The sequence below is a fragment of the Lentinula edodes genome (assembly GCF_021015755.1).
Source record: "Lentinula edodes strain Le(Bin) 0899 ss11 chromosome Unknown C8R40scaffold_24, whole genome shotgun sequence".
Taxonomy (NCBI): Eukaryota; Fungi; Basidiomycota; class Agaricomycetes; order Agaricales; family Omphalotaceae; genus Lentinula; species Lentinula edodes.
In genome coordinates this window covers 372,689-399,930 of record NW_025764330.1, presented here as the reverse complement: position 1 = coordinate 399,930, position 27,242 = coordinate 372,689, and the positions used below count along the sequence as shown (strand labels likewise).

Sequence of the window (27,242 nt, the reverse complement as noted above, 5' to 3'; positions counted from 1 at the left end):
ATAGATTTCATTACGTCGTTGAGGGATTGTGCTAATTATCCGTGGGATGTAGTCCAAATTTGTGATACGTATAGGAGTGAATGTTAGATGGAAATAGACTGATAGTAGTATTAGTACGCTTGTGAAATACATACATATCGTGCATTATCAAGAGTTTGAGAAAATGTAAAGCGTGAATCGGGTATTGGGGATAAAAGTTACTAGTTAGCTGCATGTATTAAGAACCCCGTAAAATCGAAAAGTTCCGAGGACGATTTGGAGTGATTAAGTACATGTATTGAGGAGTCCTGAAGGGTCTGAGCCTAGACGATGACAAGGTTTAATCAACCAATATTAACAATGAAATTGAAATCGGAACGAACCAGGATAGTACCAGAACGTGACGCAGAGTATAACATATAAACCTAGAGGTAGGAAAACATCAGCCCATAAACCTTGTGCAAATGACGCGACATACACATGAGTATCATGCCTTCGAGCCAATTTGATTTGCCGTCTTGCACACAATAGTTAACGGTAAGCACTGGATATCAAACATTTAGATGCGGTCATATCATGAATAGTGGATTCAGAAAAGGTGAAATGCATACCGGCAAGAAACAACGTGATTGACTCATAAGGATCAAACAGAAGAGTGAGCGGCTTTCCCAAGATCCACCCCAAAGTGATGATGAAACTAAAGAAATAAAGGTTAGCTGATAGTTCGACCTAAGATCAAAAGCAAACTAACGGTATGACAAAAAGAGCGATTTGCTAACGTGCAAAATTGGTACTGTATCAACAAACTGCAGTTCCGGTACGGTCCATGAGCAAACTCACTATGCTGGATCCAACGGCCACCCCAAGACTCAGAGTCAACTTGTCCTTTACAGAAACAGTGACAGCAGTGACATGTTCCGCAGCATTGCCTACAATGGGGAGCAAGATGATTCCAACAAACTCCTCTTGAATTGCACCAGTTGCAGTCAAACCGTCGATTGAATCTACCAACCACTCCGCTGTAACGGCCACAAGCTATCCACCGCGTGAGTTTGCAAAACACATGATAGATGCGAGGACACGCACAACAGTGACAATAACCAATAGAGCAATAGTGGTGTAAAGGCTCATTTGGGGTGTCTCTTCATCTTCCACCGGCTTGCTTTGCTCTAGATCTCCACCAACTTGGGATTCAGCCCCTTCAGCCTTCTTTTTCGGATAAGGGATGGAGGGTGGAACACCATCGTCGGTATATAGTGTGGCATGAGAGTAAAGTTGGAAAAATAGATAAGAGGCGTAAACTGAAGGAAAATTTGGTGAAGGAACATCCCGAAGATAACAATATCACTGACTAAAGAGAAGGATAAGGGCAACCTAATCAAAGTAATGTGTTAACAGAGCACAAGTAAACAAAAAAACATCAAACGTACCCCATGACTAACTTTCAAAATATCTTGACCTTCATCGGAATCCGTCGAACCAGTGACGTTCATGTGAAATGCAGCAGGCAATAACACAGCAATAACACTCAAAGTTAGCAACGATGAGTTTAATTGGGTTGCCACTGAATAAATTGTGTGAAGAGAGGCTATTCGCGTACGTATGGAACGAATGTTTACCTGCACTGAATCCTTGCTCAGAGAACCGAAGACCGCCTGCAAAAAAGCACATTCCAAGAACGAGGACTGGATCCAGAACCATAAGTTACATGACGACCATCAATAAAAGAACGCTTACGCAGATTACTGAGAATCGATCCGACCACTAAGAAGCAGTTAGTTCGTCTACAAGGGTGCAACTAACTAAATTTACATGACGATTGCACAATGTGCAATTTGCACTGCGTCAGAGCGATGATCTATTCCAAAAATCGTCAGTATTGTATGACGGCCACGAAGATAAACCATGACATACCGCAACTATGAGCTCCACACTTGAAACGTTAATGAGAATAGATTAATAATAGGACACATAAACGAGTTACGCATTTCCCTGCTCTGTATGTGAGTGCATAGAAACTTGGCAGAAAAAGTGGCGAACCAATGTGGCATTGAGTAGACCAGCCAGGGTTTGACCGACACGTATTGATAATTCGTCAGTAGCGAAAGCAAGAAGCTGCAGCATGCATATTTAATCTCAGGGATTTGAGGTGGACAGATACGGCGCACACCTTCGCAAGGGGTATGATAGACAGAAATGAGACTAAGAAGATCAGCACAATGTTCAATTCGAGGGTAAAGCAGACACACAAACGAAAACAAGTGTATGCTGGTCTTTCACTGCAAAGTTAAGTGCCCACTAGGACAAGCAATCAACGTTCAACGAGCGGAATGAAAGGAGTGGGGTCGACGTACAGAGACTGGGATGCAGACCAAAAGTAAATTTAGCCCTGTAAACCCACAGGTAAGACTAATTTCGCCTCAAGTCAGAATGATGAACACGCACAAGACGCCATGACTATTGATTTGATGCTCTGAAGAAAACTCGGTGCAGGTCCAATAGATTTTGTAGGAGTGAGCAAGCTCGTTTTCGCACGTTGCAAATTGAAGGAAGTACGTGTAGGGGTCCGATTCACATTATTTCCAGTATTGGTCCTTTTTGAAAATCCAGGTTGTCCCACTTCAACTCTCGTTCCTACAGCGCTGCTGGATGCAGGTTGAAACAGTGGCTGCCTCGATTCAGTGGATTCTTCAACAGACTCTGGAAACATGACGGAGTTAGAAGAATTTTGGGGGGCAAGATGGAAGTTGAGCAAGTAGATGCGGCCTGTTAAGCAATTTGAACTTTCGAAATTCGCACTCAGACACTCAGACTTTACGTCACAATCATCGATTCGATCAGCCGCTAGATCAAAATTATACTTATAAAGCTGTTAATTTTGCTCACGCCAAGCGTAACACAGTAGGCGCTTACATACATACACTGCCAGTAGAGTCTGGACGCTATGTAGTAGGCGGCTCCCAATGTCCAAACGGACTCCTTTCTTAGTACATTTAAAAAATGCGGCGCGAATACATAGGGCGCGCCATGAGCAGAGCCTCCATATGCTATGTAGGTGAAGGATGGTGAACTGTAGAACCTTGAAAATAAAACCATTTCAAAGTGTATTTGTACATCAAAGAACTCAACTCTGGGGTAGAATGCTTGCAAGCAAGGTGACTTCAACGTTTCAACGTTCTTGTATCGAAAGCGAAAGTACAACGATCATATTTAACGGGGCGTACAAGGGCGTTCATTGAATACTAATAATGGTATTAAATGCTCATATATGATAATTTCTTGAGCGTACATACAGTAACTCCGGTAGACAAATTCAACCGTCATTCTGGACGTGTCACCCCTGGTATGCAAAACTGACAGCACCGTAGAGACCATCCTCGCGACCCAGCATTCCTCTCCCGTGGAGAACCTAGGTTTGCGGAGTTGTCAGTACAAATACTTAACGATACATTTGGAAGTAACGTACCTCCATTTTGCGGGCGTGCCAGCCAACTCCGCTGCTGACATTCCCATTGGCATCAGCTAGTGCTTGTAATTCCCTCCGTAATGGATGATCGAGCCCCAGGTCGCGTCTGAGACAAGTTCCTTCCCCAGGTTGACTGACCCATCCACTGGAAGTGTCGACATACCAACCTCGACCACCTTTGCTTCTCACAATTCTCCAGCTTCCGGCGCCGCCACCGAGGCCGCCAAGCATGACTTGAGAAAGTTCGACTACTCGCAAGCTCGTTGGTGCTTGAGATTTTCGAGAATCGGGGTTAAGGATACTGAACGAGAACGGAGGCGTGCATAAGGGATTGATTAAGCGCGAGTGCAGAGCTACACATGACTGTCGTACTGTGCCTCGCTGTGCTACAGGTCCGGTGTTTCCTGGTCTCAACCCACAGTCAAGCTCAGGTGTGGTACCCACCAGAGCGAGTACTTCAACATGTGGCGCCTTGCTCAGAATGAAAGTTGATACAATTTTCAACGGAAGGTCGGGTATATGGGACATCCCAAGAGAGCGTAGTTTTTGTAGGGGTTGGCACACATCCAAAACATCTTGGGTTAGAGGGGCACTTGACAAATCAAGATACACTAAATTTCCTCGAACAAAGCATGGCGCCAACGATAAGATGTCCTTCAGATCATGTTCTTCAAGCGGTGAGACGAAGGTCATGTCCCCATATAAATTCAATTCCGTCAAATTGGAAGTAACAGGAGAATCAATCAAAAACGAACGGATACCCGCACTGGTAAGCCGGATACAACGGCTCAGTGCGAGTGATTGCAGTCGAACAGTTGGAGATTGACCCAAAGCAGCTAGAAGTTCCGAGGACGCTCGAGTTCCGGACAGATCGAGATGAGTGAGGGACGGAAATGCCAAAACAAATGGAGTAAGTATGTGTGGTAGCACAGACTTGACCCCACGTAATCCAAGGCGCTGGAGCCCTGGCAGGAACAACATATCATCCAAGGATGTGGTCGCAAAACGATGAAGGACATCCCTTTCGGAGATACCCTCAAACGGTGGAAGGAGATTAGTGGTGACAAACTCCGTGAGAGCATTTACGAAGACCGCACTGACGCAACCGGTGAAATCTAAAGCCTCCAATTCAACACACTCTCGTCTCCTCTCTCGATCTTCTTCCTCTGCGTCACTAACGTTTATAAAAGCTCGGCCACGGGAAGGGCGACCGCGACCACGAGAGGGAGCCCCACGTAAAAGCAGTTCGTTGAGCACGGGTAGAGTCAATGCGCCATCCATATATTCCGTAGCTCCAAACACCGTCAGATTGGGCATTTCCTGTACTTGGTCCTTAATCAACATCTTTGGTTTCTTTCAGCAAAAGAAGACCACTAACCTTCAAAATGGCCTCAACACGATCACCGGTGACAAATCTGCTGTTGGCTCCGTCGTCTACAGAACGTCGCATTCCAATAGTCCGAAAATGATTGAAATCGAGATGTTGCACAAAACGACCTGGACGAGGATCACGGGGAATGGGTACTGATAGGGAGGACAGATTAGAACTATGCCCAACTAATAAATGAAGCAGTCACTACGCACCGTAAAAACCGGGTGATTTGCTATCAAGCACAGTTTGAATTGCATCGCTGATGGTACGCACGAGCTCCCAGCGAGCCGGACTCTTGCTCTTTGTCCTGAATCTTCTTGGGCTCGGCTCACGGGAAGCTACCGGGGAAAGGAGTTCGAGAGGAACTGATTCTTCAGGCAAAGCAATGGAGTCGATGACAGTCGCGTGAAGTTCTTTCTCCGCATCCTTGTCAACGACAAAGCTGGAAGATGCAGACCGCAGGGCAGCGTCAGTTGCAGCTCTAACAGTTTTTTCCATGACTTGATCAACGGTCTCTTCTTCAAGATCCCATGCAATCTCGTCAACGAGTGATAACCAGGAGCGGGGCAAGCGGACCTCCAGCTTACGCCATAGCCAGGGTTTCGCAGCCTCGTACCAAGCGTGATTCACAAGGCAAAGGCTGGAAAGTGTATGACGCGAATCTTGTTCCGGCCAGTAACTTGGCGGAAGGGTAGATGGAAGAGAGACAGGTACACCGTGTTCAGTTATAATGAGGGGATCCAACGAAGTTTCGACAGGGGGAAGACATGCGGAGTATATATGGGCACAGATTCGGGACAGAAGCTCCAACGGATAATCGTGTACAGTGGACATGAGGGAATAACTGCGACGGTCTTGTCAATAGTCATGGCGGTCCTTATATGACACAAATGTTTTGCCTGCCTAATAAAACGGCAAGATTTTGACAAAGATATTCATTTCCCTTTCGGGAGTCCACGTGCGCACAAGTACTCTTTCTCAGTCTTCATCATGATTCAAGCAATTGTAGGTTTTTTAGCTCTAGCTTTTCCCATGCACATTTCCTCGGTATTTATCTTTGAAAACTATGGCGAACGTTGGATTCTGTTTCTTTGTCGAACAAAGCTAACAAGTAAAACATGAAGTGCTAAGCTTATGCCAAAATACCTCGACTGTCCTCACTCCGTCGCACATGCCGACGTTATAATCATGTTCATGTCCGTACCGGCATTCAAATTTTCAAATCGCCTACAAACTGGCACCTGCTGACCGCAGCGTAGCCCGGATCCTCTGCGGTGACTTCGCCTACCCATATGTTTTGACCAAAACGACGAACGAACCCTGCCTTTGTAAACTACAGGTCATATGCTGAGCTTATTTACAGGTACCAGATTCCAGAATAAACGATACAACGTTTCTCTCCTAGATTCAATACAATGGTGTTCGACAATCACTCGGATATCCCGTTATGTACTGTTATGGACCATGAAATTTAAACATGTTGTGCAATGAATGTCTCGCATCGCACGCAATATTGTGAGTTGCGAGCCGATCCTAATTTCCCTTGGGCCAACGTTTCCCGTTGGGACTGTGTGGCCACTTGGGCCCCTTGGGACCCCACATAGATTAGTGAACCTCTCTGCACGAAGGTGCACCTCCGGCGTAATATTTTCCAAAAACCCTCACTGATTTCTGTTTCCCGTGGAGGCTGAAATTGTGATCGAATGTTATCGTTCTGTTTTTTTTTTCTTCCTTGGCAATTTGGAACCTGAAAGGTCGGTTTGAACTTTGTATGCTATCTCTACTAATACGCTGCGTTAAACGCAAGCAACGCTTTCTCTTACAGGAAATATGAACAAGAACCAAACATTACACGTCAATGAGGAAGTTCCATCCAGAAGGTTAACGTTTACATCTCTGAACGGAATATGCATTTACATATATGGAATACCGACCGTTGAAAAAGCCTTCATCTTCATATCCTGTTTCCCGGAGCACCTTGGAATAGTCCCATATAGATGGCTGGTCTGCTTAGGTCTGCTTTGGGTTTCGGACATTGATCAATATGCGGCTGCTAAGACAATTTCCCGTGTGTTATTTCCGCGCCTTGATTTCCCTCAAGTCCCTACATCATACAAGCTCTAAGGCTACCCAAGGTTGTTCCCCTAATCTCACGTCTGAAGTGATAAAAAATTCCGCTCGACGGGATGAGATGTACATAGCATTCACTAGTTGAAGAATAATGCCACGAACATCTCAGTTCTGTCGAAGTAATAGACGTCGGTTGAGCAGATTACTCATAACGAATTTGCATTTCTCTTTCCGGTCGATGTGTCCATGAACGGACTAAAGGCTACCACCGTGATTAATAAATCGTAATGGTGCGAAACAAAAAAACTGGGGCAGGCAACTTGACTCTAACGATGACACCATTTATGTTGTAAATTCCCAATTATCCTCATCATGTCACACAGAACAGCAGGCAATATTTCTCGGTATAGTCAAAATAGTTCTCGCCTGCCATGTTTAAGCTACCGTCGTCTGTATACATACCACGGTGATAAATTTATCTCCCAGGTAAGTGCGCAAGTCTTTCTTCCTGTCCTATATATAGAGCGATGTCGTGATTCAAATAAATTGTATGCACAGTGGGGGGAAAGGTAACAAAGGTTGAACGTTGGTCTAATCCGCGGTCTAATTCGAGGTACATTTTCTTGGGGAGATAGTCGTTTTACACATTGCATCTGATAGCATAGACAGTTACCAAGCACTGAACAGACCTATAGTATTTGCCCTACAATCAAAAATGTGCTACAGGATTCAACCAAGAATATCACAAGTCCACTTGATGGATCAAGATCCTTGATTCCTCCTCGACCAAGAAAAGCTCAAAACACCTACTACACCGACAATCACGAGCGCAGTGCCAGCGCCGACAAGACTAGGGAGGAGCATGTACCATGTACTGTCCACATCACCAGCTGTTTTACCCACCAGGGATCTGCTCCCTTCCTGAGCTTGGACAGCGTCTTCCTGTCCTTTCCCCCTCCGCCGTCGATCTCGCAAATGGTTCTCAGGAAATGGATCTGTCCTCAGTGCGCTATCCAATTCAATTGATGGCATTTGCATCTGCATTTCTAACTCAACAGCCATCTCTTCTGCCGATCCCGGGGCAGACAGAGGTAACATTGGTGTCTCCAAACCTGGCTGCAATATTCTTGCTCGCTCGAAAAATCTAGCGGCAGCTACACGATCCCTTCTCCATACCTCCGTCCCGCTGGGACTATGGCCTACTGTGGCACTGCCGTATGGTGGCAAAGGCATTCGTATCGACGCGAGGCTTGAGTGCGAAGAGGAAATCAGGCCTGAAGCGGTGCCCTCCAGGTACAACATCCCCGCTTCGATGTAGAGCCGAGCGAGACCGGTGCGACCCCCAATGCACTGGAGATAATATGCCTGCGTACCCCGTTGTACATGCTGTTCATTACTCATGTTACTGTCCGGAATGTCATACGATGTGTATATTGGAAAATAGCATGAAACAAGTTTCATGGTCGCCGTTGGTACATGAGCAAGGTGCCAGGCTCGTCTGAAAAGGAAGTGAATCCAGATGCATATTGCAATATTCTATGTGACTTACAGAAAACACTCGAAAGCTTCTTCTTTATCCATTCGTATATCAAGTAACTCTAACGCGATGAGTGTTAAACTCGTTGGGTCCATATTATACTGTTGTTCGACCTCGGCGCCTACAGCAGTGATGGGGGAACACACAGAGGGTGTCAGGGTGTCCGGAGCAGGTCCGATAATAAGCGATGGCCATATAACGGTCTGGGATTTCTCAAGATGGAGCGTTAATAATTTTCCGTTATGTCCTCCAGCAGCCGTATTAGGGGACAATGAATCAAGGGAGGCAAACGAAGAGGAAGACGACGAGTGCATGCTATTACGAGGAGACACAGGCCGAGAATGGTGGGGAGCAATTAAAAGTTGTTGATGGAGAGTGAAGCTTCGATCAGACGGAGAGGAAAGAACGGGAGATGGAGATGCATCACGATTCTCAAGTGATGCCGCAAAACTGCTAGACATTTCCGGGTCGGAAATGAAAGCGTAGGATGAATGGGTAGAAGCGGATGTTGCGGAGGTCACGGAGGTGGTAGATGTCGTGCGCTCTCTGGGAGAGGGGCGGAATAGATGTGGCTGATATTCGAGCTGCCAGGAGGAAGCAATTGGATCCACTTGTCCATACAGACGGCCCTTTGAGCGCATGGAATGAATGGGGGCAATTATAAAATTGAAGAGCCATTCCACACCTTGATTATGGGAGCCTGACCAGATACCCCGGCGAAAATGTAGTTACAGTCAATAGTGACGGATATGTCTTCTTCGGTTGCCTCAAATGGAATCATCAATAGAACTGTGGCCTGCACAATGATCAATACTGCTATCTCTTGGAGCTGGTGCGCTTCTTACTTGGTCGTGAGACTGTTACATTGAAATTTCAGGAGTTTGTTAAGTTTCCTATTCTGTCGCGGAACGTCGATGTCGTGCATACCTGATGCCATGTGTAAGGTGAGTATCTCCACTCTTGCTGACGATCCATGCCAAATACTTCCATACCATCAACGTTGCAGGAGTTACGTAGAATAGTAGAGACACTGAGGGCAAAGAGTAGTTGTCTGAAGGTGTGCAGTCTAAATTAAGCTTACTTAAACTATACATGTATAAACAGTCATGTTTGGATCGGACCGCCCTTACAGCTCTCTTTTCCGAGTAGTAACTCAGAACGGGCAACAAGGCTGAACAAGCGTCCTGATAGTCCAAGTTTCAAGAGATCAAAGTGCAGACCAGAAACTTCATGTAATGCACGGTATTGAAAGTCGAATATGACAATGCTGCGCCACACTTCTATCCATCGTCGGAAACAAATGCTATAGTGTACATGCTAATGTAAGTCACAGATTTAAAACCTCATGCCTAAAGATTGTTCTAGGTTAGTCAAAGCAGACGATGAGTCCTGTTCGCCTAAGACTCACGAGGTAGTTGTAAGATTTACGATCCTCGGCCCGTTCGAGATAATCCCTCTAAGATCGCTGTCAGGATTATTCAGTATTTGAAAGACTAACGCATACCTCAATTAACCCTTCAATACGTTTCTTGATAATGAGAGGATTCGGCTGAAACCGACTAGCAAGAAGCCGTGTCACTTCGTTGACCAGGTCATTATGTGACATGTGCTTGCGATCTTTCATTATTCGAACTATGCATGCCTTGGTCAACAAGATCAGAATTACTGAGAATACTGCACGACAGAGGACAAACCTCTGTTTGATGCCGCCTCTCCTCGTCTATGCGATCTCGGGTTTCCTTCAATTCTTCTCCGCTTTCCACCTTCGAAGAGACCGTACTGATTTTGAGCTTTTGCAGAGGTGCAGTGAAAGCCGAATTGAAAGAGAAGGCATCACTACTCTGGACGTCGCGACCTGGAGGATGCTTTCTCAGCACCTTATATTTGGCGCATGCTAGGGATTGTAGCTGACGCTGTAGGTCGGCGTGGTCTATAGAAGTGGCTTGTTGAATGTCCTGCAGGTAATCTAGGAGTCAATGTCAAGATGGAGGTGACGAAAGGCTCAGTCTATACTTCGTAAGTCAGGAAATCGTCGTCTTTGAGATCTTCGAAGAGTAATAGAATGACCGCGGCAAATGTGGTCACGTTAAGATCATGCTTTTTGCTTTTGAACGCAACTCGCACATCAACGTTTCCCAAGGAAAGTTGCCAAGTAAGTCTACGACCGGAATGTTGAGAAAGATAAAACTCCTCGAACGGTTTTATAGTGTCCAGCAATTGTTGAGGCAAATTGCACGGTGACGAAGAATGCGACGGCCAGAAGGTCGATGTCATGACTATCACCGAAAGGTCAATGGAAAGTGACTAAGAGTAGTATACCAGGAGCATCAGTGACACTTCAATTGCACAATGTAAACGTGGTTAACATACCGGTATCGATTTTGCGAGGTGCTCCTTGTAGGACTTCATGGTATCCGCCGAGATTTTGATATCATGGAACATCCCTTCCAATTTTTGAGTGAACTGATATCCACATTCTATTTTCAGCTTCGCCAACATTCCACGTTCTGCGTCGTCAGATACAGACTTCGCTTGAATAAGACGCTTTGCAAGATGATTCTTGTAGTATCGCTCAAAGACGTCCTTCTCAGTGAGATATCGGAAGACAGTGATTGTTTTGTCCAAAACAACGTCCACCTCTTCGTCGGTTTTCTATGAATAGGACCATGGTTAGTGCTCACACGGGATAGCTTTGACCAAGTAAACTTGCCCCTTTCAGCCCTCTCTTCAGATGGTCATCAATAAACAAAGATATGAATTCTGAGCACTTATCGTTACTATTGATAAACGTTTCGAAAGCCTAAAGAGCACATAAATGAGGGGTTTCAACAAAGACTTGGATGACTACTTCGTTCATAGTCGCTTCGACCTTTGGGTTGCTGGCGAAGGATTTTATCCAAACGGAATCTATCTTGTCCTTTAAATCAAGGACATCTTGCACCCATTTCAGTGCTGTAGTCAGAGTCTGGCTCGCAGCTATTGCACGGCCTTTCCCTTTATCTTTTATTTTTCGCGATTCCATATCAGCGTCTTTTGATTCGATTCCGCCACCACTAGCGTCCCCTAACGATGCTTGATTAATATCGCGCCCTCTTCTAGTGATCGAAGCTTTGAGAGTTTTTTTCAGGCAGGGAATCCCGTTAGGAACCATGCCAAAAAGATGATACAGTCGTGCTAAATCTTCGAATTTGTCCAAGTCGATGAGTGCATCGAGGCCAGAATTAGGCATGGTGATAACAGCGTCAAGATGAACAGCGAGAAGATTATCTTGAAGTATTCGCATAAGTGGTTCAGCGGTTTTCCTGGAAAGATAAAGATGGGTTCGGGATTCTTCCGATTCAAAGCGAGATGCGACCTATAGAAGGATGAGCAAAACTTTCGGAAAAATTGGGATTCCTTCGACCTTTGACAGATATTCTGAAGTATCACACGTTTCGAGAAGGGTGTCGCCGTATCTTTTATAGAACGCCTCGCTTTCCCTGAGTAGCACAGGTTCTAGGTCTTGTTGGTATACCGTTAAAGCATTGTCATCGGAATCCAAACTCAGTAAGACTTCGACGCAGCCTTTGACGGCAGAACGATTGATTGTATAACCCTCCCGTTCATATTGTATCTGGTTCAAGACTGCGGTCAAGAGATGATCTTTAATAGGAGGACAAATGATATGTTTGAGAAATAGTTGGAGTCCAGCCTCCCAAGTTTCTGGCACCTCAGCAGGTTTAGTGTATATGCGATCCTTAAAAGCGCATCAGTAAAGAGCCAGAAAGTTCAGAGCAATCGTGGCGCACCATGTACTTCAGAATTTGGCCTAACTTCGCCATATTGCTAGTATGATCATCCCATACACTCTTTAAAGCCTTCAGAAGCAGCTCGTTCTCCTGGCTCCTCTGCATCGGATCACCGGTACCCGTTGTAGGAAAGGCAGATATAATTTCCTCTTTCGCAAGCCTATCCAAATTCTCTGCTACAATTTTCTTCATCCCCCGATAAAGGATGTCGCCGTTCTTGTACAGCACCAAGTGATATGCATAGCGGTGATTTTCTTCAAACGAAAGATTTGCAGCATTATGGTTGAGGATTTCTTTGATATTTTGAGACAAGGTTGACCAGGTCTCCTCCACACTGATAGCGGGTCCGTGCTTTGAATTATGAACAAGTTTGTTTATTAGTCGATCGAAGCAGATACACACTTTCTTAGGAGGTTTCTGTTCACGGAAATTCATAGTTACTCCATCAAGCAGTCAAAGTAAGTTTGACTTACGATCTTTGGTTTGATTCCTCGACGTGGCGCTGTAGTCCTAGTAGTGAGTGCGCCTATGGATGCATATACTATCTTCCTCACCTGTAGCCATAATTGTCTTATCACGCTGGGAAGGATCTTAGGGACTTGGAAACAGAGAAAGTTAAACGCCCGTTGACAGTGCGATCACATGACGACTTCCCGGCCATTGATCCAAACTTTGTATTATTTAATAAGTTTCCTCCCCACCTCATGTCCATTGGACCAAAGAACAATCTTGACGATGTACTGAAGAAGCGAGGTAGCATCTCTGATCCCAATACACTGTCTTCGCTCCCGGTACTGGTACCAAAGGCCAAAGTACGTTTTGCCTGAGCGTCTCAATCAAGTCGCTAACTAACCCTAATCAGTCCAAATTTAAACCCTCGACCAACGCAACTCCGTCTTCCAGCACAGCGGCGTGTAAGGAATCTAGTACACCATATCTGAAATATCCTATTTGACTGTCTTTTGTTAGTGGGGCATAATGCCCTCCCATCCTTTCGCACCCCAGGTTTCGGAAAGCCGAAGGCGCGCAAATCAGAACCAGAAACGTCTACAGCTCGTGAAGTAATTGACCTATCTTGCTCTTCGCCAAGTCCGCGCTCGAAGCGTCAACTGGAAACACAACATATAACTGACGCCTTCCCCTCTAAACGACGTAGAAGTGGCCTCTTTGACGACAAAGAGAATTTGTCGTTTATCAATGGCGACATAAATGGGAAGGGGAAAGCAAAAGAAATGGATGATGTGGAAGGATTGGTCGACGTTTGTTCCAAAGAGTCCACCGAACGTGCTTCTCTCACAAAGAGAGATTTGTACGATCCTTTTGACCAACTGGATATCGATTTTCCTTCATTTAAACGTAATCCTCGTCTGAACCAGCACCCTCAGCACCCTACTCAAGATCACAAGGATTTGGAATCGGTATATTGTTTTGCCACTTTCCATCATGCGGATTCTTCATCACTTCGTTTTAGAAAAGCGTTGCTGACCTTCGCGGGCTTCTTGAATTCGTCCTTTCTCTGCAACATACCAACAACTGTTCGATTGAACAGTATCGAAAGTCACGGAACTCAAGAGTGGATATTGTCACTTTGGAGGGTATCGAGTACGTGTTACAAGCGAGACGAACACCTGCTGGTCGGTTTAATTCGCATTCTAGGACACTGTTTAGCAGCAGAATCAATGCCATACGTCAAATTCTGGAATCTAAGGAGGGCACTTATTGTGACCCATGCTTGGTTACATCGCCTTATTTCGATGGCATCCACAACTCAAGCTCTGTGTCCATAGCTTCGTCCGAAACCTTAAATGGATTGTCCAGCGACCATAACCGATCTTCCTCTGATCCCATCCTCGATTCCTTTGAGGACGACATAGAGGAGTCGGATTACCAGACTGGTCCAAACAGCGATGATTTCTACTGGCCAGAAGACGACATGGACTACGAGGCCCCTGAACTAAGCGCCGTGCTCGATGCTTCGTTCTCTGATGTAAATAAATCTCTCGCCGAAGTCCCAATGTCAAGGGAAGAAACGCCGGACCATACGGCTTTCGCGAATCACCCTTTCTATAAGGAAATAATGCGGAATCTACAACGCGTCTTCCGATTAAAGAATTTCCGACAGAATCAATTGGAAGCGATACTCGCAGCTATGGCAGGCCGTGACGTGTTTGTTCTCATGCCTACCGGAGGTGGTAAAAGTCTATGCTATCAGCTTCCTGCGGTCTGTAATGGCGGATCAACCAAAGGTGTTACTATCGTCATCTCGCCGCTGCTGTCTCTCATGACCAACCAGGTCGATGCCTTGAAGACAAAAGATGTGGACGTTTTGGTTTGGAACTCGGAAACGGTCGATCATGGAGAGATAATGAGACGACTACGAGGATATCCGAAACCTAGTCTTCTCTACGTGTCACCTGAAAAGGTCAAAGACAGCGGGGCTCTCAAATCTATATTTGCTGATCTTTATCGAGCGGGAGACTTGGCACGGTTTGTCGTGGACGAGGCACATTGTATCTCCACATGGGGACATGATTTCCGAGAAGCAGTAAGCACATTCTACCTTCCTTGCATTGTCTATGCTTATGTCGATTGCTTCAGTATCAGTGTCTCGACTCCCTTCGCGAGACCTATCCCAGGGTCCCAATAATGGCTCTCACTGCAACGGCCAATCAAACCATGGTCGACGATATCATGAAACGACTGAAGCTCAAAAACTGTGCTTTCTTCCAACAATCTTTCAACCGCGTGAATCTCAACTACCTTATCCTTGACAAAAAAGCAAAAATTTTGGATGACATCTACAGCTTCATTAATACCAAGCATCGAGGAGAGACTGGTATCATCTATTGTCTTGGTCGAGACAAGTGCGAGAAAGTTGCAGGACAGTTACGACAGAAAGGCTTGAAAGCAAGACATTTCCATGCTCAAATGAGTACCACAGACAAAGAGCAGGTTTTGCAAGAATGGCAGTCTGACCGTATCCAGATAGTGGTTGCCACAGTAAGACCCTTATAACCTTACCTCGCTCTCAGTCTGACTGTTAATTGTTAGGTTGCTTTTGGAATGGGCATAGACAAAGCAAACGGTAATGAAGCAGTTCTTTGACGTTAGGATTTGCTGACAAAAGATTCCAGTACGGTTTGTGATCCACCATGATCTTCCAAAATCTCTTGACGGGTGAGTCATTACTCGAAGTTCTCTGTAAAGTGGTCACCTAAAGATGTGTCTTGTTAGCTATTATCAAGAGACTGGTGGGCTTTAAACCATTGTCAATTATTGCTAGGTTCTCATATCTTTTCCAGGTCGAGCGGGTCGTGATCAAAAACCTGCCGATTGTCTGTTATGTACGTTGTCTATTTTTCCAGTTGTTTTCTTGGTATTGATTCCAAGCCTAGTCTACTCGTATCGTGATTACAAGGTGATTGTAAAGATGATCAATAACCCAAGGAATGGCGATTCTTCAGAACTTGCTAGTCCTGAAGCTCGAGAACGGCAGGAATTACAGGCCAGAATCGTCATGCAATATTGTTTGAACGTATCCGATTGTCGTCGTGTGCAGCTCCTCCAATTTTTCGGCGAGAAATTTGAACGTCGTAACTGTCATCAGTTTTGCGACAATTGTCGTCACGCTGTGGAAATGGTTGAGCAGGATTTAACAGAGGAGGCCAAAGCTATCGTTAGTCTTGTGCAACATTTCCATTCCATCACCACACAGCTTGTTACCCTCGACCAATGCCGAACTATTTTCAGGGGAGCAGATACCAGCTTCATTCGTGAACGCAATTACAATCGCCTCCCCCAGTATGGTGCCGGAAAGCATCTCGATGGTGAACTCCATGAGCAGTTATTCAAGAGACTTTGCTTTCTAGAAGGTCTTGATGAGGTTTCCATGCAGGGTAATGGTGGATGGCATGTGTATTATCTTAAGGTGGTGCAATCCTTTGTTGTGTTTGCTTTTGATGCTGATGTCTAACCTTCAAGCCCGGCAAACGAGCAGATGAGATATCCAGTGGACGAGAGAAAGTCAAGCTATTCTACCGTCCGAAAGCCTCGAAGGTCATCAAGGCATCGTCCTCTAGTGTCGCGAAGACTCGCAAGGGGAAAGGCGGCAAAGTATAGAAATAAACCATTTTGTTCAGACATCTACATATTGTACACTGTATCATGTTGCATATTCTTATTACCTCGTATAATACAACATTTGGATTTGGCATGCTTGCCACTGCTTTCCGTGGTCAGATGTGAGGTGTCAAAGACTCATAGAACTAGAATTTCCAACATCTATATTTCAGATAAAAGAGGTTATGAATAATTTAGCGTAAAATCTGGATGTAATAGCTCTTACAAGATATCGTAGTTTTCATGAATGACATGTTCCCCTCCAGCAAAGGAAACATTACAACCACCGCTGAAGATAAAACGATTCGGTTGATGGGTACAGACAGTAGCTAATTGAAACGTACAGATGAAGCCCAGTCTTTCCAGGAACTTGTACGCCATTTACGGTGGCAATTCCATGATATAGCTTGCTACCTGCAAAGTACTTTGATGAGTTCGGTTTCGCTGGTTTCGTGAGCATAGCATACCAACCGTTTTCTTCATATCCGCCTTCAACGGGTCTACGTCCGTGGGGTATTTGTCCGTGCGAAGTGCGAACGAATTCCATCGTATTTGAGTCCAATGGCAGCAAGTCCTAAAATTTCGCATATATACGGGCGTCTTGAGTATCGTTAAACGGCCGAAGGTCATTGTATCATAGCTCACATATCGACCGTGATGGTGGTGCTCTCTTCCACCATAAGGGACCATACATTTAGGATCCAATGCGGGCACAATCTTGCACGGATGTACAGAATCAGGGAAGATCGCACTGCCCATGAAAACAGGGGAAACACCGTCAGCATCGAAAAAAAGAGGACGCAGATCGGTGGGAAACGCTGAATTTTCTGCAAGTGGGATTCGATATCCAGAGGATGGAATGGGAGGCGGCGCAACATTAACATTATGAGCTGGAGACGATCGCTGATCTTTGGCCATCATAGGCTCTTGGCTGTGAGCCTGCGGAAATTCCATGATATATGAAGCTGAAAGAGAACGAAAATATGACCGTGGTTGTGCTATAGTAGAAGGTGTACAGGTATGTATGTCAGGTATGTCACAAGTACCATAAACTAGTGGCGGGCGCTAAGCGCTAGGGCACACAGAAATTGCCGATTACTGCACGTGATTGACATAAGCAAGTGACGAATGTGTTCAGCCCGTGAGAATATCGCAATGTAGAAATATGTACATGTTTAGACTTGTCAAAATTTGTTGCACCTTTATAGGAAAGAAGGAGCACTGAGATTGAGAAGGATTGACTGAATGGGTTAGTCGGAGGGAGTTTTAAATCCCCTCCCCCCTTAGTACAAACACTATCAATAATAATCATGCATGACTTGACTACTATCCTATCCTCAGCGAGCCTCAGCACGAAGGCGGGGGTTGAACGTTGAAGGGGGATTCTATGCTAGTCTATGATCATGATCGTGCAAGGCAATCGGGGCCGGGACCTGTCTTTGAAGGATAAAGAAACTTGGGAAGCGAAAATGTTGATCTCAAGATCACTATGTATTTTCAGATCGCAAATTTGTAGGATCGAGTCTTAACGTTCAACAATCGTGAGTGTATTTCGATCGAGTGGCTCACGACAGATGTACATTTGGGCATGGATGAAATTTCAACAAGCAAATTTGGAGCTCAAGCGCTCAACGCTCTGTCCTGGGCCTTTTATTTTCGCTTTCCTCTCCACCCGAATCATCCACCGGAAGAGTACGCGTATGTGTGCCCTCAGGCTCTTGTCCGGACTCACTGCTAATTTGTGTTCCAAGTGTATAACCATTCAACAACCCGTTCACCACTGCCTCTTCAACTCGACGTCGTAGCTCCGCGTCAGCTGATTCTGGGTCAACACCTTGGTCAACTAAATCTTGAACTGAAGAAAGCAGTGAGACAGTAAGCTGTTCAGAAACGGCATTTTGAGCGTATTGAGATGTCATAGTCTCGATAGAAGATGATGATACGGATGGAGGAAGAGGTGGCTGTAAAGAACGAGATTGGAGGTAGGCAGATACTTGTGGAAAGTCTTCCATGAGATGCGCAATCGGCTAGAAAGATATCAGAGAAGATGATCAAAGTCTAACGGAAATTATACCGATATCCCCTCCTCGTTAACTCGATCAATTGTCGCGCCCTTGTCCACCAAGTATTGGGCGGTGTCAATGTTTTCAACTGTGTATATTGGCGTGTCACCATCCGAGTCGATAACGTTAACGTCTCCACCTGGCCAAAAATGAGCGATGAGAGCAAAATGAGGTTAGCATGACGCATACCACGAGATATGAGGTACTCTAGTACATGTATGTGCCCATAAGACGCAGCGGCGTGCCTGGGCATAGTTCATGAATGGGCTCATTGAGAAGTTTATGGAGATAACAGACATTGGAGTGTATGTATTTGGATCTGGTGCATTCGGGGACATAGCTAACAGCGCAAGTCATTCTTTGATTCATCTGTTCAAAGTCGGATGGAGGACTTGCAGTGATGTTCGATTAGTTCCTACCGAGACTGTGAGCATGGTAGCGGTAGGAAGGAAAAACGATTCACTTGGACCCGGGGCAAATCTCCATCGCCAGCAGCTACCCATAAATTTTGCTGAGGTTTTTGAGGAATGGTCATGAAAATAGAGATGATGGAAGCTGTGAGGAAATTTTTATATATGATCGGCTTGATGTACAGATGTGGATGTGATCGTCATTCGGAAACGGTTCAGATGATTGATGTACTTAGTCCTTCTTCAAGTGCATACATTATCGTCGTATACCACGCGTCTACACCAAATATCTGAAAATATTTTTGAAGAGCCAAGTCCGAGCAGGTTTAGCTCAGCAAAAGACAAAACCGGAATTTGATTTTTGCAAGCACTCACGACTTGGATGCCTCCTATACTCAACCTCAGTCCAGTCATTCGATCGGATCGTTTCTAATACCTCGTCCGCATTCTCGTCTTCCATTATGGACACTTTCCAGCTCCGTGACGAAAATGAACCTTCAAATTCTGTTCAAAATATATCCAGAAGTTTTGATGAGCCCTCTACGTCGTCCGTCTTTGAAGACGCTTCGATTTTCCAGAATGATACTCCTTCTCCACACCCTACCCCGTCTTCCTCCTCTTCCGTTCATCTACCAGAAATCGCCCAGCAAAGGTGTTGTGAGTGTCTATTCGCCCATTTCGAAGTCATCTATACGACATTGACTCGACTTTTTCCAAGATTGGGCTTTACTCTCAGCACACCTTGTATTCTTGTACCTTGACCCCATCATGCAAGTTGATCTCGGAGGTACCGTCGTTGGAAGATCCTTATTGGAATTTGTTCATCCCGACGAGCAATCAACGGCTCGGTTGGATCTCAGTCAAGTATTGGAAAGCAAAACTGTACACGGCAGCATTACCCAGTGAGCATATACCCTCATTCAACAACGTAAAACGCAAATTTTGTTCCTTAACCGCTTTGCGTTGTCTAGCGTGCGATTTTCCAGACCATCTCGTATCCGGCGCGAGCTCAGAAAGGACGACTTTCGTTATTCAGACAAAGTTTACCTGGACGAAGATTTTATAGCCGTGGACCTCGTGATTAATTGTGCAGCCGAAGGCCTCGTCCTCTGTTTCATTCACGCAACGCCAGACATTGATCCTGTCTCCGATAACGATGAGCGCGTCAAAAGTTCATGGTCTAATTGGTGCAGCACCCCATATATATCTGAGGAGCAGCTTCGACACCTGTCTCATAATCTGCTGATGTGTGCACCGAAAAGTTCACATGGACGAGTGTTTCAAATTCTTAATAACACGTCTGCAAGACCGTCACTTTTTACTTGGCCTCCTCCTCAAGAGGGTTCGTCAGAGAAAGATTTTACTGACCTTGCAAAATCCGTCGAATTCCGTCAAAGCGGTTCTTCAATTTCGCAAGCAAAGACGAATTGCACTCGTAGGTTCAAAGCTTTGCAAGAACTTCACGGAACAGATGTGGTGGAAAGCGTCTTTATACCACATGGTAAGTGCATGGTCAATGGATCTTACTTATAAACAGTTTTTGTCGTTAATACTCCTATCCTGACGTATCCTGCGTGCCGCTCACAGGCAGTGTGATTTTCGCGTGTCACAAAGTTTCAACTTCTCCTTCCTCGCTTTCATCTTCTGCTCATTCTCAACCCATTAATCCAACAATCCCAATATTGAACTCCCCGAATTATACGACCGCGTTCATGGGTTACAACGGTCCATCATCGACCTCTTATTCCCTTCCTCCTCCTCCTCCGCATCAGCAACCGTTTTATGATTCGCAATATTCCCTACCACCGTTAACTTCATCTACGACTCTACCTCCGCCGACAAGCACCTATTCCTATGCTTCGGGTCAACCTACCCTCCCGGCATCGAGCCAGTACTCGTATGCCCACTGGGCAAATCCTGACTCTCATTCATCTGTACAAAGCCTTCGATCGGGATATTGGAGTCATGGATCTGCGAGTTACGAAAACGGGTCTAGTGTTTCTGCACCTCTTCCTATGAGTGGAGGGCATCAATCTCATGGAAATTACGGCCGACCCTTTTCACCCTACGGTTCGCATATACCATACTCATCTCAAAGCGTTTCCAGTCACTTAGACGGATTGAACGGCAACACACCTTCTCCAACCTCGGCTACGTCTTCTACGGCTGACCTTGTGCCACCCTCGAGGCGTCGTATATCGCCTAGCTTATCGCCAGAGCACCGAGGAAGCAATGGCGCCACTGGAGGGCCTCAGCGCACTCACGGTAATAGGCCAACAGGCCTGATAAAGTGTAGCAGTTGCAAGACGACGTCCAGTCCAGAATGGAGAAAGGGCCCCAGCGGCAAGAAAGAACTATGCAATGCGTGAGTCACGCCTTCACCAGTCTTCATGCTTATCCTAGCCAATCATGTTAATCGATGTATGTCTATATGTTCTCCTGACAGGTGTGGGCTTCGCTACGCTCGCTCGCGTGCTAAGAAGGAAGGACATGTCGTGTCTAACAGCGGAAGAAAGCGCAAAGACAAGATTATCAAAAGGGAATCTTCTACACCTCCTTCTGCAACGTCGGCTACTGGGTCTATAACAAATTCTTACTCCTCTTCCGCAGTGATACCATATCATTCATCATCTACTCCTCCATTTACAAGCGCTGGGTCGTTGAGACGGTCGTATGTGTCGACTTACGACAGTATAGGCTCATTTTCTGGGAACGACATTTATGGCGCTTCCCGGAGCGTCGGTACGTCTTCTCCTTCGCCTCCTACCGGAGCCGCTACGCCTGCTGGGGGATTTTCGCACTACGTAAATGCTTCTTCGGAGTCGGCAGGGCACGCACATCACCCGACCGCTGCCAGCCGGACTAGTTACTACGGATCATCGGTCTCTTCTCCCCTGGTGGCTAATCCTCCCTTGCTCCAAACGCAATCATTCGAACGAGTTCGCAGAGATCGAGAAGGATATCCACCCACGCCCGTCAGTGCGGAGCCAAGAGCTTCGTACTATGAAGCCAGTTATAATCGTGGCGAGCGTAAAGATGCGCTTTGCGGGTACGAGAAAGAGTACGAAAGAGAGTATGATCATGAGGAGAGAGGTCGAAGCTTGGTCACCGGTTGAAGCCAAGTCATCATGAGGTTTTGATTTTTTCTCGGGCGCTCCTCGTGTTCAGTTTAGTCCTCGCGTGGTGTTTTTTTCCTTTGATATCGTTTCTTTGAAAGGCCTTTTCTTTGTACGTTGTCTTGCGACCCTTTCAGGACCTCCCTCGTAGGCTTCAAACTTCACCGACATCATCGTGCAATCGATGATGATGCGAATCTCTCCTAGAGCTGAATAGTCATGTTTCTCCTCATCGCCACATCTGCATCGACTTGCATCCTCTGTTATCGGCTGTATCAAATAAACAAAGGTACGATTCTCAATCGTTCGTCTCGGTAATACAAGGCTTGAGCCTTCCCGAGAGCTAAAGTTGAAGTACCTTACTACTATGTTTCAAAAATTCCGTAGCATAAGACGTTATTATTTTTCATTCCTTGACACTTTGTAGCATCTGTGCCACTTGTCTGTTGTCTTTTTTTGTGATCTTGTATACATTAATATTGTTCGAGTAGCTGTGACAATCAATAGGATTCGGAATACTTTTCGAAATTATTTTGCTGGGTATACAAGTAAACGATACATATGAAAACTCTGAAAACGTCTCGCTTGCTGTGATAAGCTGTGATACCATACGCTTGATAATATCAGCTTTGACTGACCATAAGTGGACACCGGTGATCAATTCTTTCCGGCCCGCACTTTGACCAACGATTCCTACTATGGCCGAAGAGACTGCTTCATCAGCTCTTACAGATAGTACGAGTACGGCACTAGAAGCTCCTGGAAAGTATGCGTAGTATGCAATGCACCTTTTCCTTGGATCTGATCTCATGCGTATAGATCTACCAGAGTCGCGCTTCCTGTTCCGGAATTGAGTTCAGATGAAGAGGAGGATGCCGAGGAGCAATACGAAGGAGAGGCGGGTGACTTCCTGCAGGACTGGCCGGACGATACAGAGGTAAATTCATCGCGCGATTTCTTGCTGAGCTATATCCTCAGTGTGTACTCTTATTCTAAGGACCTTGAATTAGTGCATTCTCGCATCAGCTCCTTGGATGAACTCCGCCTTGCAAGATTTGCCAGCCATCTCAAGCGTCTATGCCTTCGCCAAAATCATATCTCAGTCCTCGATGCGGAGGTGTTCCAACATTTGACTAAACTTGAAGAACTCGACTTGTACGATAACAAAATCAAAGATCCAGGGCATGCACTAGATCATCTATCCAATCTTTCGTAAGCTTCTTCGTTGCTCAAATTTGCTATGAACTCACGCGTTCCCAGAGTTCTTGATCTCTCCTTCAACCTCATTCGGACGATACCTGACTCACTATCTCGTTTGACGTCGCTGACAACGATATACTTCGTTCAGAATCGCATTTCCACAATTACTGGTTTAGATTATCTGACCTCTCTAAGGAGCCTCGAGCTCGGCGGCAATCGAATTCGTGTAAGTGCACTTCTGGCGGCAGAAAAGGAGATTGACCGCTTGGATATGCACAGAAAATCGAAAATCTCAATGCTTTGGTGAATCTGGAAGAACTTTGGTTAGGAAAGAACAAAATCACGAAGCTGGAGGTTTATTCATCTGCACAGTGTTTGTAATGTGACGGTACTCATTCAACTATCGTCATAGAATATGTCAAATCTGCGAAAACTCAAGATCCTGTCTATTCAATCAAACCGAATCACCGTGATCGAAGGATTGCAAGAACTCACTAATTTGGAAGAGTTATATCTCAGTCATAACGGTGTGAAGAGACTGGAAGGATTGGAGAAGAACGTGTGTGCCTTCAGGCGGCAATCTGTGTCGCTTTGGCTGAAACCTATGTTTAGATCAACCTTCGGACACTCGATGTAGGCAATAACTTCATATCTGCCATCGAAAACGTATCGCACTTGATACGCCTTGAAGAACTATGGGCAAGTCAAAAACCACAAACGCTGTACACAAGTATTCTCATTATGTCGCAGATGAACGGAAATCAAATACCAGACCTACGTGCCCTTGAGTTGCAATTGGGTCACATATCAACTCTTGAAACGTTGTATCTGGAAGGAAACCCGTGTCAGAAAAACGATGCGTCGGGATACCGTAGAAAGATCATGCTGGCTTTGAAACAGCTTAAGCAGATAGACGCGACGTGAGTATTGCTTGGTTCCGATCCACTCTACTAACAGGGCCTCTCAGATATGTCAAGGTCTAAATAATAGCCAAGAACTGAGTAATAGGATCGAGTATCTGAATATTGGATTATATTATACACAATATATACTGTACATACAGTTCTGAGTTTCCCACGCACGCTCTCGATTTATGTCTACATGGTCGCCTTCTGCCTCTGTATCTTCTTTTATCACTTTATCGGCTCTCTCAAACCGTAAACCCTCTGCATCCTTCGAGACCGTTCCCTTGGAGTTGATCGCGGAGGCACATTCAAAAGGTTATCACAGCGTCTGTCTACCACTGACCACCGAAGATTGGCGCAAAAGATGGGCGGAAATGTGTCTTGTGCCATCTGATTCTATCCAGAAGCGAAGAAGAGAAAGTAGACGTGAAAGCAAATTGGTGAGCCGAGACCTCTCCGCGGAGAGGAAAGCAGAGGCGTGGAGAGAAAACCCTTGTTTTGAACGGGAGGAGGTTACAATTACCAGATTGGGTGCGTGAAACCGTGAAACGTTGGAGTTGGGGCTCTTCTGTTAAGATATGACATATCTTAGATGAAGCTGAACATGTCACTGCGATCATTTCAGAATGGTTAGAATTGGATGCCGAGGAGGACGGTATCCGTTACGATGCTGAAATAGTCCGTCCGAATTGTCATGCCAAAATTATCACAACTCATTTTCGATCAGGCTTTACAACAAGAGTTGGCCTATGCGTCATATCTGAATATCCATACTGCCATTCTTCCTCCGCCTCGGAATCGTGATCACATCTCCTCTTATGCTCGAATTGTCAGAGCTTGTCTCTCAAGTGCTCCGTACATGAATCTTGCAATCCGATTGCCGGTATATGATACTTCAATCTTAGAGCCCGTTGTACCACTATCACCGTCCAGCTCACCGTCTTCTTTTCGATCATCTTCTGCTCCTTCCACGCCACGGCTCGTCGTCTCTGGTAGCGCAGATAGTCTCAACAGATTATCAACCACTTCGGCACCTCTAGAGGCACACATTGATGCAGCGTGGGAGACGTGGGATCTTATCAAGTCCATCTGCGACTACAATATACGTCTCGCACTTGGTACGTCTGATTCTTATTAGTAGCTGGAGCTTAAGATGACCGTTTGCGTAGCATTAGACCTGACGCCTCCATTACCCAACAGTCCAGGAGTGCTTAGCAAATGGGCAGCGGAAGCAGTTCGCTATATTTTCCTCCCTTCGTCCACTTTCATCGCCAACGCAAAAGGCTACCCGGTTTTACCCAAACCCACTCAAACCTTCATTAGAGACAGTATGACAGTGAGTTTTAGCAATACTTAGATTATTGAGTTTTACATATCGTCAGATAGCATCGGCCCAACATCATAATATCTGGAGCTTCTTCCGGTCTGCATAAGCGGGGTGGTGAAGATGCGTATTCACAGTACGTTAAGCATCTGGAACGAACAAGTTCTGTCGTACAAGCTGCAGAGAAAGTTGGAACAGTTGAAAATTTTGCGCAAGGATATCAGGATTACTTGCAAGCCCCATTGCAAGTGCGTCGAAAAGTGTCATTCAAGATTATACTCTGACTAAGTTTTTAGCCTCTGATGGATAATTTACAAAGTATCACCTATCAAACTTTCGAACAAGACCCAGTAAAATACCGGAGCTACGAGGAGGTGAATTTCGACAATTTAACTTTCCGTGTGGTTTTCTAATGCCCCCGAACAGGCCATACACAAAGCTCTTCTAGAATGGCCCAAGCAGGACAAAATGTAAGTAATGCTTGTTGGCTACATTCGTAGGAATATGGCTACAATTCCAATCAGCATAATATGTGTCGCAGGCGCTGGCCGAGGACCACTGGTCGCTCGTTCGCTTTCTGCAATTGAGCGGTCCAAACGAGGAAATGTATGTTTATATGCAATTGAGAAGAATCCGAATGCTTTCGTCACGTATGTTTCTAATGTTCTAGCAAGAAATAAAGCTGAACTCCAATTATGCTCAGTTTACAAAATCGTCAGCGGACGGAATGGCACGATCGTGTTCATCTGTTGTTTGGAGACATGCGACTCATTAAAATCCCCGAAAATGTTGACATTCTGGTCAGCGAACTTCTGGGATCCTTCGGCGATAACGAGCTTAGTCCTGAATGCCTTGATGGGGCAATGAGATTCTTAAAGCGTGAGCTTATCCTGAGCTTATCCCTTCGGATAGGGTTTCGTCTGAAATTTTGTTTATAGCCCACGGGATATCCATACCATCCTCTTATACTGCTCATTTGGCTCCCTTGTCATCTTCCAAGTTGTACAACGAGGCTAGAGCAATTAAAGAAGAAAAAAGCCTAGAAACCCCATACGTGGTTATGTTCCAAGCTGTCAATCTTCTCAGCGGTGAGGGACCTGGACCCAGTGGTTTATGTGGGCCACAGGTGCAGGAATGCTGGGAGTTTGAACACCCAAGAAAAAATCCTGTCCTGAATCCTCAAGGTGGGTGGCATTGCATTCCAACGGAAAAATGCTGAGCCGTCCGCAGGGCTCCCACCGACGAACAGCCACAATACTCGGTCAGCAAAGCTGCGGTTTCATATCCCTCATGCAGGGGTGCTGCAGTGAGTGCTCATTCTCTTTGTCTTGCCTTACACTTGCTGATCCAAAATTGATTTAGTGGTTTGGCAGGCTACTTTGAAGCTATCCTCTATGGAAATATCGGCTTGAGTATACATCCGCATCGCAAGGATCAGGTATCCAAAGACATGCTCAGCTGGTTTCCTCTCTTCTTTCCGTTTAAGGTGATTATTCTATTTTGTCTTCCATTCCGCAGACTAAAGCCAGACCACGAATCTTTAGGAACCGCTGTATCTGCCGAGCAACTCTGAGTTACAGATCTCGATATGGAGGTTAACGAACGGCCGACAAGTATGGTACGAATGGCATGCCGAGTCCTTCTTGGGCTCTTCACCTCCTACATTCCCTGCCACGAGCGGTGGCCAGCCTTTACCACCCATTTTGATGGCTTCACCCACAATTGGTGTTCCCAGTCCACTGATTGATGCAGTCGATCTGATACCTCGTTCCAATCTCTCAGTCCAGGATGCTCCGGATCGATCAACCGCCAGATTGGTTAAAATAGGACACACAAGCCTTCACAATCCGGGTGGTCGCAGCAGTTGGATTGGATTGTGATGAATAATCCATA

At 45.6% G+C, this 27,242-nt stretch overlaps 10 protein-coding genes across 10 annotated transcripts; 4 read left to right on the top strand and 6 right to left on the bottom strand.

Annotated features, from left to right (window-relative positions):
* Window positions 1–264: 264 nt before the first annotated feature.
* On the bottom strand, window positions 265–2,689 carry C8R40DRAFT_1172180 (calcium/proton exchanger; the record flags this gene model as incomplete). The annotated part of the gene is made up of 19 exons (XM_046231820.1): window positions 265–302; window positions 363–404; window positions 458–523; window positions 591–676; window positions 731–753; window positions 820–1,014; window positions 1,066–1,280; window positions 1,332–1,353; window positions 1,410–1,543; window positions 1,599–1,664; window positions 1,717–1,743; window positions 1,792–1,837; window positions 1,894–1,912; window positions 1,964–1,971; window positions 2,020–2,094; window positions 2,150–2,181; window positions 2,229–2,277; window positions 2,334–2,368; window positions 2,425–2,689. 19 exons carry the CDS (start codon window positions 2,687–2,689, stop codon window positions 265–267), a joined length of 1,443 nt encoding a protein of 480 aa, XP_046084930.1.
* A 505-nt stretch (window positions 2,690–3,194) lies between these two features.
* On the bottom strand, window positions 3,195–5,715 carry C8R40DRAFT_361212 (uncharacterized protein). The gene is made up of 4 exons (XM_046234838.1): window positions 5,030–5,715; window positions 4,824–4,969; window positions 3,446–4,765; window positions 3,195–3,388 (listed from the first exon to the last, which is right to left on the bottom strand). Exons 1-4 carry the CDS (start codon window positions 5,649–5,651, stop codon window positions 3,314–3,316), a joined length of 2,163 nt encoding a protein of 720 aa, XP_046084929.1. The 5' UTR covers window positions 5,652–5,715; the 3' UTR covers window positions 3,195–3,313.
* Window positions 5,716–7,443: 1,728 nt separating this feature from the next.
* C8R40DRAFT_1112008 (uncharacterized protein) lies at window positions 7,444–9,489 on the bottom strand. Its single transcript, XM_046228394.1, has 5 exons — window positions 9,352–9,489; window positions 9,270–9,281; window positions 9,110–9,220; window positions 8,437–9,053; window positions 7,444–8,385 (listed from the first exon to the last, which is right to left on the bottom strand). The coding sequence occupies exons 1-5, from the start codon at window positions 9,412–9,414 to the stop codon at window positions 7,650–7,652; spliced, it is 1,539 nt and encodes a 512-aa protein (XP_046084928.1). The 5' UTR covers window positions 9,415–9,489; the 3' UTR covers window positions 7,444–7,649.
* A 27-nt stretch (window positions 9,490–9,516) lies between these two features.
* Window positions 9,517–12,838, bottom strand: C8R40DRAFT_1112003 (Cullin-domain-containing protein). The gene is made up of 11 exons (XM_046228393.1): window positions 12,615–12,838; window positions 12,213–12,563; window positions 11,828–12,160; window positions 11,273–11,779; window positions 11,135–11,224; window positions 10,795–11,076; window positions 10,438–10,728; window positions 10,119–10,379; window positions 9,929–10,066; window positions 9,833–9,880; window positions 9,517–9,773 (listed from the first exon to the last, which is right to left on the bottom strand). Exons 1-11 carry the CDS (start codon window positions 12,645–12,647, stop codon window positions 9,768–9,770), a joined length of 2,340 nt encoding a protein of 779 aa, XP_046084927.1. The 5' UTR covers window positions 12,648–12,838; the 3' UTR covers window positions 9,517–9,767.
* A 37-nt stretch (window positions 12,839–12,875) lies between these two features.
* On the top strand, window positions 12,876–16,614 carry C8R40DRAFT_1111997 (DNA helicase). Its single transcript, XM_046228392.1, has 13 exons — window positions 12,876–13,024; window positions 13,075–13,126; window positions 13,182–13,630; window positions 13,684–13,814; window positions 13,869–14,757; window positions 14,811–15,212; window positions 15,264–15,297; window positions 15,347–15,389; window positions 15,447–15,463; window positions 15,515–15,556; window positions 15,608–16,140; window positions 16,194–16,493; window positions 16,558–16,614. Exons 1-12 carry the CDS (start codon window positions 12,917–12,919, stop codon window positions 16,329–16,331), a joined length of 2,838 nt encoding a protein of 945 aa, XP_046084926.1. The 5' UTR covers window positions 12,876–12,916; the 3' UTR covers window positions 16,332–16,493; window positions 16,558–16,614.
* C8R40DRAFT_361054 (uncharacterized protein) lies at window positions 16,332–17,504 on the bottom strand. The gene is made up of 5 exons (XM_046234836.1): window positions 16,977–17,504; window positions 16,803–16,905; window positions 16,676–16,745; window positions 16,558–16,620; window positions 16,332–16,493 (listed from the first exon to the last, which is right to left on the bottom strand). Exons 1-5 carry the CDS (start codon window positions 17,283–17,285, stop codon window positions 16,478–16,480), a joined length of 561 nt encoding a protein of 186 aa, XP_046084925.1. The 5' UTR covers window positions 17,286–17,504; the 3' UTR covers window positions 16,332–16,477.
* Window positions 17,505–17,834: 330 nt separating this feature from the next.
* On the bottom strand, window positions 17,835–19,058 carry C8R40DRAFT_1111994 (ankyrin). The gene is made up of 6 exons (XM_046228391.1): window positions 18,858–19,058; window positions 18,791–18,809; window positions 18,692–18,734; window positions 18,584–18,639; window positions 18,406–18,533; window positions 17,835–18,358 (listed from the first exon to the last, which is right to left on the bottom strand). The coding sequence occupies exons 1-6, from the start codon at window positions 18,927–18,929 to the stop codon at window positions 17,960–17,962; spliced, it is 717 nt and encodes a 238-aa protein (XP_046084924.1). The 5' UTR covers window positions 18,930–19,058; the 3' UTR covers window positions 17,835–17,959.
* A 23-nt stretch (window positions 19,059–19,081) lies between these two features.
* C8R40DRAFT_361151 (uncharacterized protein) lies at window positions 19,082–22,120 on the top strand. Its single transcript, XM_046234837.1, has 5 exons — window positions 19,082–19,461; window positions 19,523–19,706; window positions 19,776–20,305; window positions 20,392–21,169; window positions 21,251–22,120. The coding sequence occupies exons 1-5, from the start codon at window positions 19,266–19,268 to the stop codon at window positions 21,918–21,920; spliced, it is 2,358 nt and encodes a 785-aa protein (XP_046084923.1). The 5' UTR covers window positions 19,082–19,265; the 3' UTR covers window positions 21,921–22,120.
* Window positions 22,121–22,597: 477 nt separating this feature from the next.
* Window positions 22,598–24,189, top strand: C8R40DRAFT_1111988 (L domain-like protein). Its single transcript, XM_046228390.1, has 9 exons — window positions 22,598–22,686; window positions 22,740–22,857; window positions 22,918–23,132; window positions 23,181–23,346; window positions 23,400–23,474; window positions 23,533–23,679; window positions 23,733–23,819; window positions 23,871–24,040; window positions 24,088–24,189. The coding sequence occupies exons 1-9, from the start codon at window positions 22,619–22,621 to the stop codon at window positions 24,101–24,103; spliced, it is 1,062 nt and encodes a 353-aa protein (XP_046084922.1). The 5' UTR covers window positions 22,598–22,618; the 3' UTR covers window positions 24,104–24,189.
* A 24-nt stretch (window positions 24,190–24,213) lies between these two features.
* On the top strand, window positions 24,214–27,229 carry C8R40DRAFT_1049225 (PRMT5-domain-containing protein; the record flags this gene model as incomplete). Its single annotated transcript, XM_046224551.1, has 13 exons — window positions 24,214–24,556; window positions 24,618–24,703; window positions 24,753–25,143; window positions 25,195–25,361; window positions 25,412–25,597; window positions 25,646–25,723; window positions 25,776–25,819; window positions 25,874–25,999; window positions 26,053–26,228; window positions 26,288–26,533; window positions 26,580–26,655; window positions 26,712–26,835; window positions 26,894–27,229. The coding sequence occupies 13 exons, from the start codon at window positions 24,214–24,216 to the stop codon at window positions 27,227–27,229; spliced, it is 2,379 nt and encodes a 792-aa protein (XP_046084921.1).
* Between the last annotated feature and the right edge of the window lie 13 nt (window positions 27,230–27,242).

Bases quoted from the DNA above. Each gene is read 5' to 3' on its own strand.
- C8R40DRAFT_361212 (XM_046234838.1), bottom strand. From the start codon at position 5,651: ATGTCCACTGTACACGATTATCCGTTGGAGCTTCTGTCCCGAATCTGT. The intron at 4,766-4,823 runs GTTAGTGGTCTT...GACCAAGTACAG, and splicing joins GTGTTGAGGCCATTTTGAAG to GAAATGCCCAATCTGACGGT. The intron at 3,389-3,445 runs GTACGTTACTTC...CCGCAAACCTAG, and splicing joins GGCACGCCCGCAAAATGGAG to GTTCTCCACGGGAGAGGAAT.
- C8R40DRAFT_1112008 (XM_046228394.1), bottom strand. From the start codon at position 9,414: ATGGAAGTATTTGGCATGGATCGTCAGCAAGAGTGGAGATACTCACCT. The intron at 9,054-9,109 runs GTGTGGAATGGC...ATGCGCTCAAAG, and splicing joins GTCAGGCTCCCATAATCAAG to GGCCGTCTGTATGGACAAGT. The intron at 8,386-8,436 runs GTAAGTCACATA...CTTCCTTTTCAG, and splicing joins GAAGCTTTCGAGTGTTTTCT to ACGAGCCTGGCACCTTGCTC.
- C8R40DRAFT_1112003 (XM_046228393.1), bottom strand. From the start codon at position 12,647: ATGAATTTCCGTGAACAGAAACCTCCTAAGAAA. The intron at 12,161-12,212 runs GTGCGCCACGAT...TGCGCTTTTAAG, and splicing joins GCCAAATTCTGAAGTACATG to GATCGCATATACACTAAACC. The intron at 10,380-10,437 runs GTATAGACTGAG...GATTACCTGCAG, and splicing joins ACGATTTCCTGACTTACGAA to GACATTCAACAAGCCACTTC.
- C8R40DRAFT_1111997 (XM_046228392.1), top strand. From the start codon at position 12,917: ATGTCCATTGGACCAAAGAACAATCTTGACGATGTACTGAAGAAGCGA. The intron at 13,025-13,074 runs GTACGTTTTGCC...AACCCTAATCAG, and splicing joins TACTGGTACCAAAGGCCAAA to TCCAAATTTAAACCCTCGAC. The intron at 15,557-15,607 runs GTACGTTGTCTA...TTCCAAGCCTAG, and splicing joins ACCTGCCGATTGTCTGTTAT to TCTACTCGTATCGTGATTAC.
- C8R40DRAFT_361054 (XM_046234836.1), bottom strand. From the start codon at position 17,285: ATGGAATTTCCGCAGGCTCACAGCCAAGAGCCTATGATGGCCAAAGAT. The intron at 16,906-16,976 runs GTGAGCTATGAT...GCGAAATTTTAG, and splicing joins ACCACCATCACGGTCGATAT to GACTTGCTGCCATTGGACTC. The intron at 16,621-16,675 runs GTACGTTTCAAT...TTTTATCTTCAG, and splicing joins GGAAAGACTGGGCTTCATCT to CGGTGGTTGTAATGTTTCCT.
- C8R40DRAFT_1111994 (XM_046228391.1), bottom strand. From the start codon at position 18,929: ATGACCATTCCTCAAAAACCTCAGCAAAATTTATGGGTAGCTGCTGGC. The intron at 18,534-18,583 runs GTATGCGTCATG...ATTTTTGGCCAG, and splicing joins AGAGTACCTCATATCTCGTG to GTGGAGACGTTAACGTTATC. The intron at 18,359-18,405 runs GTATAATTTCCG...ATATCTTTCTAG, and splicing joins TTAACGAGGAGGGGATATCG to CCGATTGCGCATCTCATGGA.
- C8R40DRAFT_361151 (XM_046234837.1), top strand. From the start codon at position 19,266: ATGGACACTTTCCAGCTCCGTGACGAAAATGAACCTTCAAATTCTGTT. The intron at 19,707-19,775 runs GTGAGCATATAC...TGCGTTGTCTAG, and splicing joins GTACACGGCAGCATTACCCA to CGTGCGATTTTCCAGACCAT. The intron at 20,306-20,391 runs GTAAGTGCATGG...TGCCGCTCACAG, and splicing joins AAGCGTCTTTATACCACATG to GCAGTGTGATTTTCGCGTGT.
- C8R40DRAFT_1111988 (XM_046228390.1), top strand. From the start codon at position 22,619: ATGGCCGAAGAGACTGCTTCATCAGCTCTTACAGATAGTACGAGTACG. The intron at 22,687-22,739 runs GTATGCGTAGTA...TCATGCGTATAG, and splicing joins GCACTAGAAGCTCCTGGAAA to ATCTACCAGAGTCGCGCTTC. The intron at 23,475-23,532 runs GTTTATTCATCT...CTATCGTCATAG, and splicing joins ACAAAATCACGAAGCTGGAG to AATATGTCAAATCTGCGAAA.